The sequence below is a fragment of the Pongo abelii genome, chromosome 10 (assembly GCF_028885655.2).
Source record: "Pongo abelii isolate AG06213 chromosome 10, NHGRI_mPonAbe1-v2.0_pri, whole genome shotgun sequence".
NCBI lineage: Eukaryota > Metazoa > Chordata > Mammalia > Primates > Hominidae > Pongo > Pongo abelii.
In genome coordinates this window covers 118,648,778-118,664,960 of record NC_071995.2, presented here as the reverse complement: position 1 = coordinate 118,664,960, position 16,183 = coordinate 118,648,778, and the positions used below count along the sequence as shown (strand labels likewise).

The window sequence follows — 16,183 nt, the reverse complement described above, 5'->3', positions numbered from 1 at the left end:
TGATGAACACATTTGGGTATGGCCCTACCTTCAATGAATTTAGAGTCTAACAGCCTAACTGGTCTTTTGCTTGAATAGAGCTGTAGTCCTGTTAAATTGCTGTACCTCCAAATGGTGGGAAGTTTAATGCTTCGTAGGCCTCACCTCACTAGTTTGCTGAACCACATGTGCTTGATTTTTTTTTTTTTGAGACGGGGTCTCACTCTTGTTACCCAGGCTGGAGTGCAGTGGCGTGATCTCGGCTTACTGCAAGCTCTGCCTCCCAGGTTCACGCCATTCTCCTGCCTCAGCCTCCCGAGTAGCTGGGACTACAGGTGCCCGCCACCACACCCGGCTAATTTTTTTGTATTTTTAGTAGAGACGGGGTTTTACCATGTTAGCCAGGATGGTCTCGATCTCCTGATCTCGTGATCCACCTGCCTCAGCCTCCCAAAGTGCTGGGATTACAGGCGTGAGCCACCGTGCCCAGCCTCACATGTGCTTGATTTTAAGCAAAATACAGACCAAAGGCTGTGACCTGGTGATCCCTTCCCCACGTGCAGCGTCCTGCTAACCTATAACTCTCCCCATGTCTCAGATCTAGCCTGGGAAAGGACAATGTTGGATCCATGGCCCACTTCTAATCTTGGGATTTCTAGTCTCAAGATGAATTGAGAAGACTCAGGATGTGTCCTGTTTTCTGTTTATTTAGAACAGGGTTTCTCAGCCTTGGCACTGTTGACATTTGGGGCCAGATAATTCTTTGCTGTGGGGGCTGTTGTGTGAATTGCAGGATGTTGAACAGCATCGCTGTCCTTTCTCCATGGATACCAGTAGCACCCTCCCCCTGCAGTTGCAACAACCAAAAATGACTCTAGACATTGCCCAGTCTCCCCTTGGGGGCTACAGTCACCTTCAGTTGAGAACCATTGATTTAGAAGAATTGGCCAGGTTATTATCAGGAGAGGGAACATCACAGTAATCTGAATCTCTCAATACTGCCACTGTAACTGTTAACGAACAGCAAAACTATTACGTGGAGGCAGTAGGACCTTGCTACTCAGAGTGTGGTCCCTGGACTGGCAGCATCGGCATCACCTAGGAGCTTGTTAGAGCTTCAGAGACTCAGGCCTTCTTAGTCAGAAGCTACATTTTAATAAGGATCCCCAGGGGATTTCTGTGCATATTAGAGTTGTGAAGCCCAGCAAGAGGAAGAAATTAGATGCTAGCCTCAGAGTTTCTTGCTCATCTTTGTGGGTCTTCCTCCTTTTGTCTTCGGGCTTGAGGTATGGGGAGGCCACTTTTTGGCTCAGGACTCCTATGGGTGAATGAGACTGCTTAGAACTGCTGGGTTTTTGGCCTTGCTTTGAGGAATTTAAAGCTTTTCTCTTAGACAGACATTACATCCTTCATATACTTCAAAATGGTGGTTTGACCTAATCTCTGCCTTCTGATAGCAAAAAGACATTTCCTTGACTCCCCGAACCCCACTTTACTGTTGTCCCATATTGGATTTTAATTAAGGATGGAATAAGTGTTCTTCACTAACGTGTTTATACATGTATGATATTACCATGCCATTTATTGAGTGCCTACTATGTGCCAGGAGCTCTGCAAAGTGCTTTATGCTTATTATTGTTCCATTTATTCTTCCCCAAACCTCTGTGAGGCAGGTCCTATCACTAGTCCACAATACAAATGAGGTCATGGAGCCCGAAGTTGGCAGTGGTAGGAATCAAACTCAGGTCTCCCTTACTCTAAATTCTCTTTGCCTTTGTTTTTTTGAAAAAGTGGTATAGCCCATAGCAGAAAATTCATATTATACAGAAGGTTATATGGTGAAAAATGCCTCCTTCCCACCCCACGCCCAACCCCTCTCCCTCAAGCAAACCACTATTGTCAGTTTCTCATAGAACTTTCCAGAATATTCTATGCTCCTATAACACTAGCACAGTCTATCCTCTTAACAACATCTTTATGCTGCCTCCCAAGAATTCAGTAATTTTTTTTTTTTTTTGAGATGGAGTTTTGCTCTTGTTGCCCAGGCTGGAGTGCAATGGCGTGATCTCGGCTCATCGCAACCTCTGCCTCCCGCGTTCAAGTGATTCTCCTGCCTCAGCTTCCCGAGTAGCTGGGATTACAGACATGCGCCACTACGCTTGGCTGATTTTGTATTTTTAGTAGAGATGGGGTTTCTCCATGTTGGTCAGGCTGGTCTTGAACTCCCAACCTCAGGTAATCCGCCCACCTCGGCCTCCCAAAGTGTTGAGATTACAAGCATGAGCCACCGCACCTGGCCAAATTCAGTAATTTTTATTGGCAGATTATTTTCCTGCATCATTGAAATGAATGAAGCAATCTTTATACTTCATTCATTTAAGCATGGCCCTACCATGCTTATCCTTCGAATCTGCCACTCAGCCATTGGTTTCTGATAAGCAGTGTTCTTCTCAAATGAAAACCCCTTATGGCTTTTTTTTTTTTTTTAACAAGGCCACAGCTAATATCATGGTTTTGACATTATTTTTTCATTTATTTTATTTAGTATCCTGCCTTTAGAATTGCATTACCTCAATGGCTTATGCATTTTGTGTGTGTGTGTGTGTGTGTGTGTGTGTGTATGTATGTGTATGTATATGGTATGTGAGCACGCACGTACGTATTTGTTTTGGGCCTTTTTTTTTTTTTTTTTTTGAGACAGTCTTCCTCTGTCAGCCAGGCTGGAGTGCAGTGGCACGATCTCGGCTCACTGCAACCTCCACCTCCTGGGTTCAAGCAATTCTCCTGCCTCAGCCTCCTGAGTAGCTGGGATTACAGGCATGCGCCACCACGCCTGGCTAATTTTTTTGTATTTTTAGTAGAGACAGGGTTTCACCGTGTTGGCCAGGCTGGTCTTGAACTCCTGACCTCAGGTAATCCGCCCGCCTTGGCCTCCCAAAGTGCTGGGATTACAGGCGTGATGTTTTGGGCCTTTTAAAGTTCATCTTGTTTGTGTATTCATTTGTTTGGGGCCTTTTAAAGTTCTTCTTGTTTGGGGCTTCCTGTCATTTGAAGGGTTATCTGGTCATGTTTTGTTTTCTAAGCTAGTTCCATGAAGATGGTAGACATGCTTCTCTGTTAGGCTTGGTTGGCCCTTAAATGTGTCTTCCTTTTGGACACTCACTTACTTCAGGGGCAGGAGGAAGTGGGGAAGAGGAGTTGGGTCTGTTTGAAGTATCAGCGTGGATGGGAAGGGGAGCAAGAAGGATGGGATGGTAAAGTAGTGATGGTAGAAATTCAACTTACTAGACCAGGAGTGTGTGGGCGCCACCTACTAAAACGAAAAAGGAGTAATGAAGAGCTATAGTCAGTAGCTCTTATAATCTCTTATGGGATATGTAGGCAAATACTTATGTGTCTCTTGGGGGCTGTTCTGTTTTTAGAAGATAAATTATTGGTAAGAAAAAATAGGCCAAAAAGAGCTAAATGCTTATGAATTAGGATTATAGGATTTTCCCCTGTTAGTCTGAATTTAGAAGGTACTTCCAGAGATGTCAAAAATATGTAATATTCTACTTTATTCCAAGATAAATTGAGGGCAACTGACTCTAGAAATAATTGCAATATTAAAAATATAACAATGAATAAATAGAGAAATCTAGATGAAAGGAGTATGAGGATAGGGAAATAATGTCAGGGTTAAAAGTAAAAACAAGGAAGTTCCTGTTAAATTGCCAAAGGAAGAGTGATTTGGGACTCTCAGTCTCCCAGTGACCAAAGCAGAAAGGAGAATATGAACAGCTACAAGAGCCCCAGTCCCATGAAAAAAAAGTCCAGAATGCTCTGCTCAGAGGAGACCCAATTTTCTGAATACTGAGCCCTGAGGAATTTCATCACTGGGTTTCCCATAAATGAGACCCCCCGTGACCTGGTGGGCCCCATCCCTTGGAAACATACCCTGGCATTTCCATAGGACTGCTTCCTTCCGGGCCTCTTAGTGCAAGCCAGCAGTGCAATGCCAAATCCAAGTTTGGTAAATCAATTCTAAGTGAGATAAATTAATGCCTTTTTTGGGGGAAGATGGGAAACAGAGTGGGTTTGTTGGAGAGCCCGTAAATTGGAGTCTTCAACCCTTAAATTCTCACTTGCAGGAAAACCTTTCACAACCAAGCAAACGTGGAAATGATTTGGCCAAAGATTCAAAATTATATTAAACATCTGGGACTATATTCAGCAGCCAACTTTCTAATCAATTCTATGAGAGTGGTGATTGCAGTTATGCTCATTTTATGAGGGTGAAGTTTGGATAGAACTAAAAAGGGCGGTTGGCAGGAATCAAAAGAGATGAAAGCCTCAGGACAAAGAGTTAGAGGCCCAGGTGGTTCATGACTGAGAGTTTGGAAATGATTTCTGGTGTCTCACTTCAGAGAAAATAAATATAGCCAACTCTGTTCATCCGTGGTGATGGAACATTCAACTACAGCATTGGCAGTTTGGGATCTAAGACCGCCCTTCCAGCACTTCAAAATTCTGACTTATAAAGGACACACACAAAGAACAGATAGCCAGATAGAGACCAAAATACCCACTTTATTCTTGGCAGGGCAAGCACCCAGTAAGCTCTGATGCAGGGCTCTGGTAAATTTGCCCATCCTACCAACAGAGAGGAATGGTGGCCTTCCCTCATGAACAGGGTGGGAGGCCTTGCCACAACAGGGGGCCTGATGGAAATAAGGAGGACAAGAGTGTTCGTTTGGTTGAGTGCCTGCTATGCCTATGCCTAGGCAGTAAAAGAGGAAGTTTTAAGTTTGGCCCTTACTTTCAAGACATAGTAATTCTGCCTTCTAGTAAAACATGGCCAAATAAATGTCTACTTTTCATGAGCCAGATAACCTCCTTCTTCCTTATCGGAGGAGTGAGTAGAAGGGTGAGACTAGCCGGGTGCGATGGCTCCAGCCTGGGTGAAAGAGCGAGACTGCATCTCAAAAAAAAAAAAAAAAAAAAAAAAATTAAGAATAAATCTTTTCACTGTTGGAGAAAAGTTTTGAGAGGCCGAGGTGAGAGGATCACTTGAGGCCAGGAGTTCAAGACTAGCCTGGGCAACATAGCAAGACCCCTGTCTCTACCAAAAAATAATAATAAAAAAAGCTAGCTGGGTATGGTGGTGTGCACCTGTAATCCCAGCTACTTGGGAGGCTGAGATGGGAGGATTGCTTGAGCCCAGGAGTTCAAGCTTATAGTGAGCTATGATTGCACCCCTGCACTCCCTCCTGGGTATCAGAGTGAGACCCTATCTCTAAAAAAAAAAAAGTTGGAGAAAAGGATACTAAAGAGGTAAAAGGAAACTAAAGAGATCGGGAAGGCAGCAAAGAATGAATCTAGTCTGATGTGTTATTGGGTGTAGGTAATTCTTGGCGGAAGGTGCTGAAAGGGAAGGTTGCCTGGGCCTACAGCAAGCAGGTGATGAACTAGCTCCTTTGCTATTATTTAAATGTGTCCTGGTTGGGCCAGATGTGGTGGCTCACACCTGTAATCCCAGCACTTTGGGAGGCCAAGGCAGACAGATCACTTGAGGTCAGGAGTTCGAGACCAGCCTCGCCAACATGGTAAAACCCTGTCTCTACTAAAAATACAAAAAAAGTATCCAGGCATGGTGGCAGGTGCTTGTAATCCTAGCTACTTGGGAAGCTGAAGCATTAGAATTCCTCGAACCCGGGAGGCGGAGGTTGCAGTGAGCTGAGATCACGCCACTGCACCAACCTGGGCAAAAGAGCGAGACTGAGTCTCAAAAAAAAAAAAAAAAAAAAAAAAAAAAAATTCCTGGGGAATATCCACCAGAGTGAAAAACTGGGTATATCCAAATTCAGCTTTGCAAAGAAATGCACTCATGACTAGTTGCAATTTGAAACGTTCCTCTTCTGAGTATTTCTAGTCTATGTAGGTGTTTCACAGATTGCTGAGTACCTAGACTGAGAGGGAGAGAAAAAAACAAAGTAAAGCTAAAATGTTAAGAAGTCTGGTTAAAGTGCAATCCAGAAGTGAGGGAAAGCATCTCTAAAAGTATGAATCTTTGGGGAAACATAAGTTGATTACCAAAAACTTAATATTAAGCAGCCTCATAGGAACATGGCTTTTGGGTATGGCGAGAGCCAGCCTAGAGCTCACATCTCCATTGAAATCCACCACCAGAGAGGTTATCTGCTTAGTTGTTGGCAGCCAGACCCTGGCATTGTTTAGATTGATTGATGGAAGACTACTTTGGGAATGCTGGCTTCCTTATTCATTGACTTTAAAGACAGCATTGTAAAAATTGATCACCAGCCCAAATCAATGTTACTCTGAAGTATTTTTATGACTTTTTGGGGAGGCAAAGAGATGGGATAATTTTTAGTTTATTTAAGTCTGTTGCAAACTGGATCTCCTTTGTTTTCTTTCTGAACTACCTTTTTTGTTTTTTTGAGAGAGAATCTTGCTTTGTTACCCAGACTAGAATGAAGTGATGCAGTCACAGCTGACTGCAGCCTTGACCTCCCAGGCTCCGATGATCCTCCCATCTCAGTCTCCCCGGTAGCTGGGACTGCAGATGTGCATCACCACACGCGGCTAATTTTTTGTATTTTTTGTAGAGACAGGGTTTTGCCATGTTGCCCAGGCTGGTCTTGAACTCCTAGACTCAAGTGATCCACCTGCTTTGGCCTCCTAAAATGCTGGGATTACAAGTGTTAGCCACCAGGCCCGGTCTTGAACTTCGTATATACAGTGTGTTGTGTGGGCAAGTCATGCCTAACCACTTCCTAGTGGGAGGGGAGAAACTAGGGGGCTTGTCTGAGGCTTTAGGCAATGTAATCTGTTCTCTTGGGATCAATTACTTATGTATATTTAGTAGCCAGCTCTATTTGCTGATCCCCTAATCTGTTCTCTTCGTTCATTCCCATGAGACTTCGATATGGGATATCTTCCTCTTCTTCCCATTGCAGCCTTTTCTCTCAGAGTTGTTCCCATAAGAGCTTCTATCAAAATCTCTGCTCTAACATCTGTTGTCAGATTTTGCCACTTTTTTTTTTTTTTTTGAGATGATGGAATCTCACTCTGTTGCCCAGGCTGGAGGCAGTGCCACCATCTCGGCTCATTGCAACCTCTGTCTCCCAGGTTCAAGGGATTCTCCTGCCTCAGCCTCCCGAGTAGCTGAGATTACAGGAGCACCCCACCACTCCAGGCTAATTTTTGTATTTTCTTTTTAGTAGAGATGGGCTTTCACCATGTTGGCCAGGTTGGTCTCGAACTCCTGACCTTAAATGATCTGCCTGTCTCTGCCTCCCAAAGTGCTGGGATTACAGGTGTGAGCCACTATGCTCAGCCACATTTTGCCACTTCTTTCTATAACCTGAATGTGGAAAAACTTAAACTGTCTTTCCTCCACTCTCACACCGCAACTGTCAACACCATAGAAAACTTCTGTGACCAAATATGTGGTCACCACCAAGCAAGCAGTCAGTTCTTCAGTGGACACCACTAGGTGTCCTCCAGTTCAGTTCTGGCACTATCCGCCTGGAGATAGGGCTCAATCCCACAAGCGGAGGGCTCAGTCCCCAAGAACGTCCCCTCTTCAGGCACCAGTTGCAAGTCCAGGCCTCTGGAACTTCTCACTGACTGGCTTCAAATTGGGGTTCCTACAGCCCCCTCTTTGAGTTCAATTAATTGGCTAGAGCTGCTCACAGAACTTGGGAAAACCCATTTACTGGTTTATTCTGAAGGACATTGCAACGGATAAAGATGAAGAAATGCATAGGGCGAGGTGTGGGGGAAGGGTTGCGAGCTTCCACGCCCTCCCTGGTCGCCCTCCAGGAACCTCCATGTGTTCAGCTATCCGGAAGCTCTCCAAACCCTGTCCTCTTGGGGCCTTTCATGGAGACGCCATTGGATAGGCATGATCAACAACCATGTAGAAATGGGATTGCACGAAAAGGCTATGATCTAATCCTCATAGGCTGAGTGAGGAATCCCAGCAAGGCCTGTTTGTTCAGATACTTCTTGGCCTCTCTGTAGCATTAATTCCTCCAGGTTATGGGGCAGGACCCCTTCTGAAATGGGGTCTTCTGACCTACAATCAGACAAGGCAGAGGAAATTTCTTTATGGCCAGCTCCAAGTCAGAAAGGTGGGGGAAGATTAGAGTCCTGCCTTGAGTAGATGAAAGGAGGGCAGGAGGAGGTCAGAGAGAGAGAGATTCTGTTTTTCAAGGCCTGCTTCTAAAGCCTAAAGCACCCCTAAATAACAAAAGATTGTAACAAGGACTATGGGAGTCATGAGCCAGGAACCGTGGACGAAAACCTATATATATATATCTCATAATATTTCAAACCTGTCTCCTGTTAATCCCATCCTCTGTTTCTGTTATCATTTGCTTAGTGTAGAATTTGCCATGTTGACTATTGTAGACTTGTCTTTTAGAGTTTCTAGCACTAGCCTCTTCCACCCATCACTATTGAAATGATTGTATCCGTCTCAGTGCTGACACTAACCCAGCACTCTGGTTTTACATCTGTCAATCCACCAAGACTTCACTTTCACTTTCTTCCCGGCCTCATTATTCACTACGCTCTTGGGCCATTGCTCTGGCTTCTGGGGCTTTTCTAAAGTAGCACTTTTCCCCACTCCAGCCCATGAAGGTACCTTTTAACCAGCTCTTGAGATTAAATCCCCTCCGTGACACTTTCCTGCAGGAACTTGCAAAAAAGTACTGCATTCCCCACTGGCAAAACTTGCCATCAGCCAGTTTATGTATTCTCTGCTTTTCACACCCATATCTTGACCTCTAAGCAACACACATATTCTCCTCTTCATTTATTTCACAGTTCTGTCTTCATAACATTGATAAGTATGATCACATTAGTGCTCTACATTTTAAGCAACTGGAAGATAGCTATTTTTTTGGTACTCTTCCTTTAAATTTGAACATAGTGTCTAATTAGTCAATTAACATTTTTTTAAAAGGGTGAGAGACATCATGGTAGAGAGAAGGAAGTTGAACGTGTTTTTGGTTGAATATTAGCGTGTGCCCACTGTATTCTAGGCACAGTCCTGATGCATTATATCATCACACAATAATTATTTATGTGCCTTCATCCTTTATGACACAGTGCTGGCTCTTATTCATCTCCCATTTCTGCAATCCATGGTGATGATTAAAAGTCTTAGGAGTTTTACTAGGCTCAGTATTTTTTTTTTTTTTTAATATGCTAGTTCTTCATGAATACATTGGGTACTCTGAAGCATATCATTTCCTGGGTTTCCTGAAGTGGTATGTTGCGTGGAATGGCACGTTAGGTCTAAATAATTATCCCCCAGGTAAGGTTCTTGTTCTCTTAAAAAATAGATATTAAACATTAAATAAGGACAGCCAGGTATTGTTTGAGGTGTTAGTGGGCTATGCTAAAAAATTAAAGGTGGGAATGAGGCAGCTGGAGTTCAAAGGAGCATGTTAGAAGGAGTCCCAAGAGGACAAATCCATTTGGTTCTTCTTTCCTTGTTTTTTTCCGAATATTTTTGAGGATGATAATTTTTTCCCCCCAAAAGCTTTTAATGAATGTTAGGATTAAAAAAGAGAGAGAGAGAATTTATAGAAGAGAAATTAACTATAGCTCCTAAAATAGCTCTTTGTTTCTGAAAGCCTTGATTCTGCTATCTATCTTATAACTGAAAAAAAAAAAAAAAAAAAAACAACCTCAAGAAGTTACTTGTATAGCCTCTGCCACTAAGGAGACTGTGTTCTGATGTTACCTCAAACAGGCTGATTTATTAAAATATTTAAAAATATATATGGAAATATGTTTTTCTATTTTTTTTTAGTGGCTTTTCCCAGTGAACAATAGGTCTTACTATATGATTTCTTATTTGTCATTAGTGAATGTGGTGGGTATGTGGCAGCGGGGGGAGCTGATGGTTTCATAATACTGTATCAGAAATGATTAGTGTAGGTACTTATTAACATATTTCTCAGACAGAACAATCTCGACTTTTAAAACCTCTTCATTTAATTCAAACATCAAGTACCCTGTTTGTGGCCTGTGTTATGTTAGGTGCTCTCTTTACAAGACCTATTTTCTTGCTATTTAATTATATGTTTGCTTAGCAAATATTTACTGTGCACCTACTAGGTACCTGGCACTGTGCTGTGTACTGAGGTGCCATGTGTACCTCCATCAACATAGACTCAAGATCAATATGATTTCAGTGAGCTAAAAATACCTTTATTGAAGCAAAAAAAAATCACATTTTGTAAGGATCAAAAAAGAGACATTTTATATAAGGTACAAGAAATAGAAGAATTATATCCCCAAGATATATGTGATCACATACTTGTTAGTTTTTGGACGTGACCAGATTTTACACAATCCTTAAAAAATGCAGCATCCAGATTTTAAAGTAGTTCTCTAATCTCTCTTTCTGTGCCCCATTAGATGTATATTGGATCTTCTCATTCTGTCTTTGTCTTCTGACCGCTCATGTTTTCCATCTCTTTGTCTCTGTGTGTTGCATTGTACACAAATGCTTCTTGAACTGTGGTGTGCCCATGAATCACCTGGGGACCTTGTTACAACGTAGGTGCTGATTCCATGGGTATGGGGCAGGGCCTGAGATTCTTAGAGAATTAAATTCTAACCAGCTCCTGAGTGATGGTGATAATGCCAGTGTATAGACCATAGCTTAAGTATCAAGGTTCTATGTGATTCTCTCAGATCTAACTGCTAGTTCACTAAGTTTCTCTTCAGCTGTATCTAGTCTGCTATTTAACATATTCAGTGAATCTTTAACCTTAAATTCAAGAACAAGATTTTTTATTTCTGGAAGTTCGATTTGGTTCCTTTCAAATGTATCTGGTTCTTTTTCAGTGTCTTGTTCTTTGATAAGAATTTCTACTAATTTACCTTGATAATAAAAATTTATTTTATGGCTCATTTTAGATTGTTCTTTTATCTGCAGTTTTTGGAGGGCGAATTCTCCCATTTCCTGTGTCTGTTGTTGTACCCGTAAAGTGTAGTTGTTGATTTTTACTTTTTAATTGTGAATTTATTTCTGGTAGGGATTGGAAGGAGAGTGTTGGGGTGGGGAGAAAATCCTGTGTGCCCTGGGTTGCAAAAATGCCCCCACAAGTTGTTCTCCACTTGTATCTGCCAGTCTCCAAGGGCTCAGTGATCCTGGACCGGTATTCATGTTAATTTCTTGAATTGTAACAGGATACTGTAAATGTGGACACTCTACCTGAGGTTACTGCTTCTTCCTATCTGCTTTACTTCTTTCCCACTCAAGGGCCCTGGACAAGGGTAAACATCTCATCACTTTCTGGAGGGCAGAATATTTCCAGTTCCCCCACTTCTTTTTGGCTTAAGGCTGTGGCTTTTTCCTCTGCCTGAATGTGGCCCTAAGAAGCCCTTCTTTTCAAACTTTCCTGTTGTACTTGACCGACTAGCTGTCTAGAGGTTTATATCCCTAGCTTTTAATCTTTGCTGTGAATATCTTACCTGTTACCAGCTAGTATATTTCACATTGACTTCTCTTTCCTTTTTTATTGAGATGGAGTTTCGCTCTTGTTCCCCAGGCTGCAGTGCAATGGCACGATCTCGGCTTACTGCAACCTCCACCTCCCAGGTTCAAGCGATTCTCTTGCCTCAGCCTCCCAAGTAGCTGGGACTACAGGCATGTGCCACCACATCTGGCTAATTTTTTTGTATTTTTAGTAGAGATGGGGTTTTACCATGTTGGCCAGGCTGGCCTTGAACTCCTGACCTCAGGTGATCCACCTGCCTCATCCTCCCAAGGTGCTGGGATTACAGGCATGAGCCACTGTGCCTGGCCTACTTCTTCTTCCTTTTAACTTGAAGATTATCTGCCCCTTTTTCTAATCTCAACCACATTAAGCTGGTTTTGAGCATGGCAAGAGTTTTATAGATGAATCTTATTTTATAGTACGGGATTTCAAAATCATAATTATTTCACTGAGGATGGCTTTTACCCTCCATTAATTATACTTCTCACTCAGAAATGGAATTCTATTTTGGTCTCCTAAAGATAAATTAGTACATAGTGGAAAGGAATTAAAATTCTACTAGGAATTAAATGATATGATTAACACAAACATCCACATGGATGTGTCTCTGCCCTGCGCAGGAAAGAAGAACATTCAGTACAGATTCTGCTTATGTCACTAGCCTTCAAGACCTGCAGGTTCTCTCCTAATCATGTGAGCAGTAGCAATAATAGCAGGTCATCTTTGTGGAGTGATTACTGTATGCTAAGAACTGTGCTAAACACTTTTATATGGATTATTTTATCTAAACCTTCTAATAGTCCATTGAAATAGATATTGCCATGTTGAAAACTGAGGTTCAGAGAGGTTAAGTGACTTACCCAGTGTCACAGAACTAGTAAGTGGTGGAGCTGGGATTTGAACTGAGATTCCAGAACAATTGCCATTAACCACTTTGCTTCCATATTAGTATCATCTGCAAATCTCTCTCCATAAATTTCCTCAGTCTTTATCTGAGTTTCCTTATTTCAGGAAGGAAAACTTCTCTTTTTGATCCTTATGAAATACAATTTCCATTAAAACTTTTTTTTTGGCTATTAAAAAATGTACTGGATAATTGAAATCAGATTGGATTTGAGCCTGTGTTGATGGAAGTACACATGGGATGTGGGCTGAAGCGTTCAATCTAATTTTTCTTTCCATCAGCTAATTTTTAAAGTATTAAGCAAGTAGATTCTGACACTAACAGGGAAGATTTAAATTCTCTTGAGAGGCTGGAGGTGTTAAATAATTTTCTGGTAGTGCACATTTTACATCTTAAATCTTCCTCACTCTCTCACCTCATCTCAATGTACCTGAAGCTCTGAGAATGTTCTTTTGTACTTCTCAGGAACAGCCAGACCTCTGGCTTCATCTCCTCTCCCCTCCACATCCCTTTCCTGTTCCAATTACTTCCCAGCGCCACTTGGATGTTGTTGTCATCGGGGAACTTTGGAAACAGCCAGATTTTTTTGGAGTCTGTAAGCAGAAAACAGACTGCTTGCTGCTCATATCTGGCACCCAGCTTTGTCCAGAAAACGAGGAGTTAAAAAGAAGTCTGGGCTGTGAAGGGCTGTGACAACTGTCCTAGGGGGAGCTCTAGCGAGCCCTGGCGGGCAGTGACTCATGCTGCTCTGTCACTGGGATCAGCACTGGCCCCTGGCACGCAGGCGGCAGCCAGGTGGGGTTACAGCCAGAGCACGCACGCATGCACGGAGCCGGGAGCATGCAGCCTGCACTGCGGGGGATGTGATGCTCTGCTCTCCAACTCGCCTGGCTGGCCCGCCACAGACGCCTCAGCTTGCAACCATGGTAACGCTTCTGGCTGGGGACACCCCTGGGAGCCCACCGCGATGGGCAGCCTCCTGGTGACTGATGGACGAGTGTCCACCTCCCTGACCGAGAGCGCTTAGTAGGTCGGCAGGAAGTGGAGAGGATGTAACACGCCCCCAGCCGGGAGTGAAGCCCTAAGGAGGTAGGAGCCGCATATGTCCATCCATGCATTCCCACCGTCAGCGCGCAGGGGTGCTGTAGATCACCGGTAGGAACTTTATTTGGCTGGTGCTTCATTATGCTGATTAAACTGCAGTGGATTTGATGGGCATGATTGCGCTGGGGAAGATGCATAATGAACTAAAAAAAAAAAAAAAAAAAAAGTGGTTAATAAGATCTCGGAGTCGACTTGTCCGGGTATGAATGAAGTAGACTGCAGTGGTATCCTAACAGGAGTTCCAGAACCTCACACATCCCTTTTCCTGGTCCTTCCTCTCATCCCGATTAATCCACGAAATGTAGAAGTTCCATCTTATTTCAACGATTAGTGCTAATCATTAATAATTTAGACCTGTCTGGAGGAGGGAATCCATAGGTTTAGGTCTCCTAGCATCCTGGCAGTAGCCAGCAGCTGCTCTGTAGGAGCCTTCTGGAAACAGCAGGAAGGAGCGGCTTCCCCACGAGTTTCCCAAGTGCTTTCGTTGGCCCAAGTGCTTTCGTTGGCCCAGGTGACCTGTTTGAGTTTGCTCTTCAGTTTACCCCAGGCGGGAAGGCAGCCTGTCTGCGGGTTGGTGGCCATGTTGGCAGAGAAGGGGTTAATCTCTTGTTGCTGTAGGAGCTGAGGTTGCCAGCTAGATTGAAAGCAGGCGCTGCAGTGCCATCGCCAGCGCCGAAGGAGTAAGACGATCTTCTCCGCAACAGTGTTGAATCCGGCTGAAATTTTTTTCCTCCCCCCCTCCTTTCTTGTTTTTCTTTAACCAGCTCCTCCCCCCTTCGTTCCCACCCTCAAGTCTGACGATGACACCTCCAATTTTGATGAACCAGAGAAGAATTCGTGGGTTTCATCCTCTCCGTGCCAGCTGAGCCCCTCAGGTTTCTCGGGTGAAGAACTGCCGTTTGTGGGGTTTTCGTACAGCAAGGCACTGGGGATTCTTGGTAGATCTGAGTAAGTGAAAATTTGACTTTCTAAAGGGACCTGCATTGATGCAAGGCTTTTGGAGCCAAAGGTGGTGGTGGGGGGTGGGGGAATAGGTGGGGGAGTGCAGTGGAGGGAAGCTGCTAGTCGCCTGCGTTGGGAAAGCAGTCTACCTGTTAGGGCTTTGCGGGGGTAGCCAGTTAATATTCTCATTTTGCAGTGTGTAAGGTACCTGTTCCTGTCTGTGGTATGATAATTGTCAATTGGGTACTTTGGGTTAGTTTTCCAATCTTTGGTCTTCTTTAAAGGGGAGAGAGTGGGAGATTTCCAGCAGTGCAGATCCCCGGTCAAAGGAGAAATGTGCAGGAGTTAAGATGAGCTGCCCATCTATCTAACCATCTATGTATCTGTCTCTCAAGTGGGTGGATGGGGGTTGCTATCTTGGCGTATAAAGAATCCTAAAAACCTTGTCTCATAAGCTAGAGGTTTCCTGATGGGTTTAACTGAGCTGCAAGTGGCTGAACCAGAGCTCTAGCAGAGAGATGGTGCTCGGCTCCTCTCCAAGTATGCTGCAAGATCAGGGATCTGGCAGCTGAGCCTCTCTGAGCTGGTGGAGCGCTGGCGGCCAGAGAAAGCCCCGTTACTGTGAGCCACTAGGAGGGAGTGTGATGTAGCCGAGTCATTGATTCACAGAAACTGGGCTTCATAGGGGGAAAAAAACCAGGAGACTAGAAAATGGAAATATAAATATCACTGTAAACCTCTTGACCTGGTAGGTCTTTCTCCATTCTCATAAAAGCTATTGAAAAATGCATTAACATAGCACTTGGAATTAGAGGGTCCAGGCTTCCAGGAGCCTCCTGGAATTTCTGTAAAATACAGTAGCTTCTGTGGATGTGGGAGGTCAGTATCTTGCCTCATTCTCTCATGATACAATGACATTCTGTTTTCAGAGGAGTGAGTTCCCCAGAAGATCTTGGACTGATGGTGTTATTTGCTAGCCACCCTGGTCCCTGCACTTTCAGGTTCTCAGAGGGTAATGTTGGGTTAGTTGCTGCCCACTTAGGAGACGAGCAGAATTTGATATTCTTCTTGGCAGCATCTCTCCCTCTTTGTGGTATTTGTAGCTTAGATATCGATTTATAGGGATGTCAGGTTAGTTCCTGGATGGTGTCTCCCCATGGGTGCTATTTTGACAGTAACGTTCCTGAAAAGATTTCAGAGTATTGTGGGGAATTGGGCATTTGATACGAAATAAGGTTGTGGGCTGTGATTGAATGTGAGAGAGGTTTTTATGTTGCAAGATGTTGAAGTGGTCTTTCTTGATCCCCTCTGTGGGGGCTGGGTTTCAAATTCGGGTTGGATTTTGGTAGTGTTAGATGTGCCTCTCTGTCTGATTTGCTCCACAACCCCAAAGCAATCTGGATGGTGGTGGGAGAGGCAGAGAGCTAACTAGCTGTTGAATGTGCCATCAGATGGGTTTGAAATGGCTCAGCAGGATTGGGAGGTTTTGCCATTGGCATCAAAGAGCAGGGCAGAAGAGGAGGCCTGATGTTGAAGGATGCATGGTTAGTGGGCAGCATAACCTTGACACACGCAGCACACTGAAGGTCACACATTGGACTGGAAGGACATGTGTGGAGAGTTCTAGTTCTGGTTAGCAGTGGGCTCGCTGGGTCAGAATGCAATCTTGCTTAGGGTGTTAGTCAGTGATCTGAAAGACCAGGGAGGATTCGAGGGAGTTAGATTTCAG

General features: G+C 43.8%; 1 protein-coding gene across 8 annotated transcripts in view; it reads left to right on the top strand.

The window, feature by feature from the left end:
• The window catches only part of CIT (citron rho-interacting serine/threonine kinase), a 189,867-nt gene that overhangs the window by 57,142 nt on the left and 116,542 nt on the right, over positions 1-16,183 (top strand). For all 8 annotated transcript variants that reach the window (XM_024256949.3, XM_024256948.3, XM_063712267.1 and 5 more), the window contains exon 10: positions 14,277-14,460. In XM_024256949.3, coding sequence (XP_024112717.2) covers positions 14,277-14,460 — 184 coding nt within the window. The remainder of the gene's footprint in view (positions 1-14,276; positions 14,461-16,183) is intronic.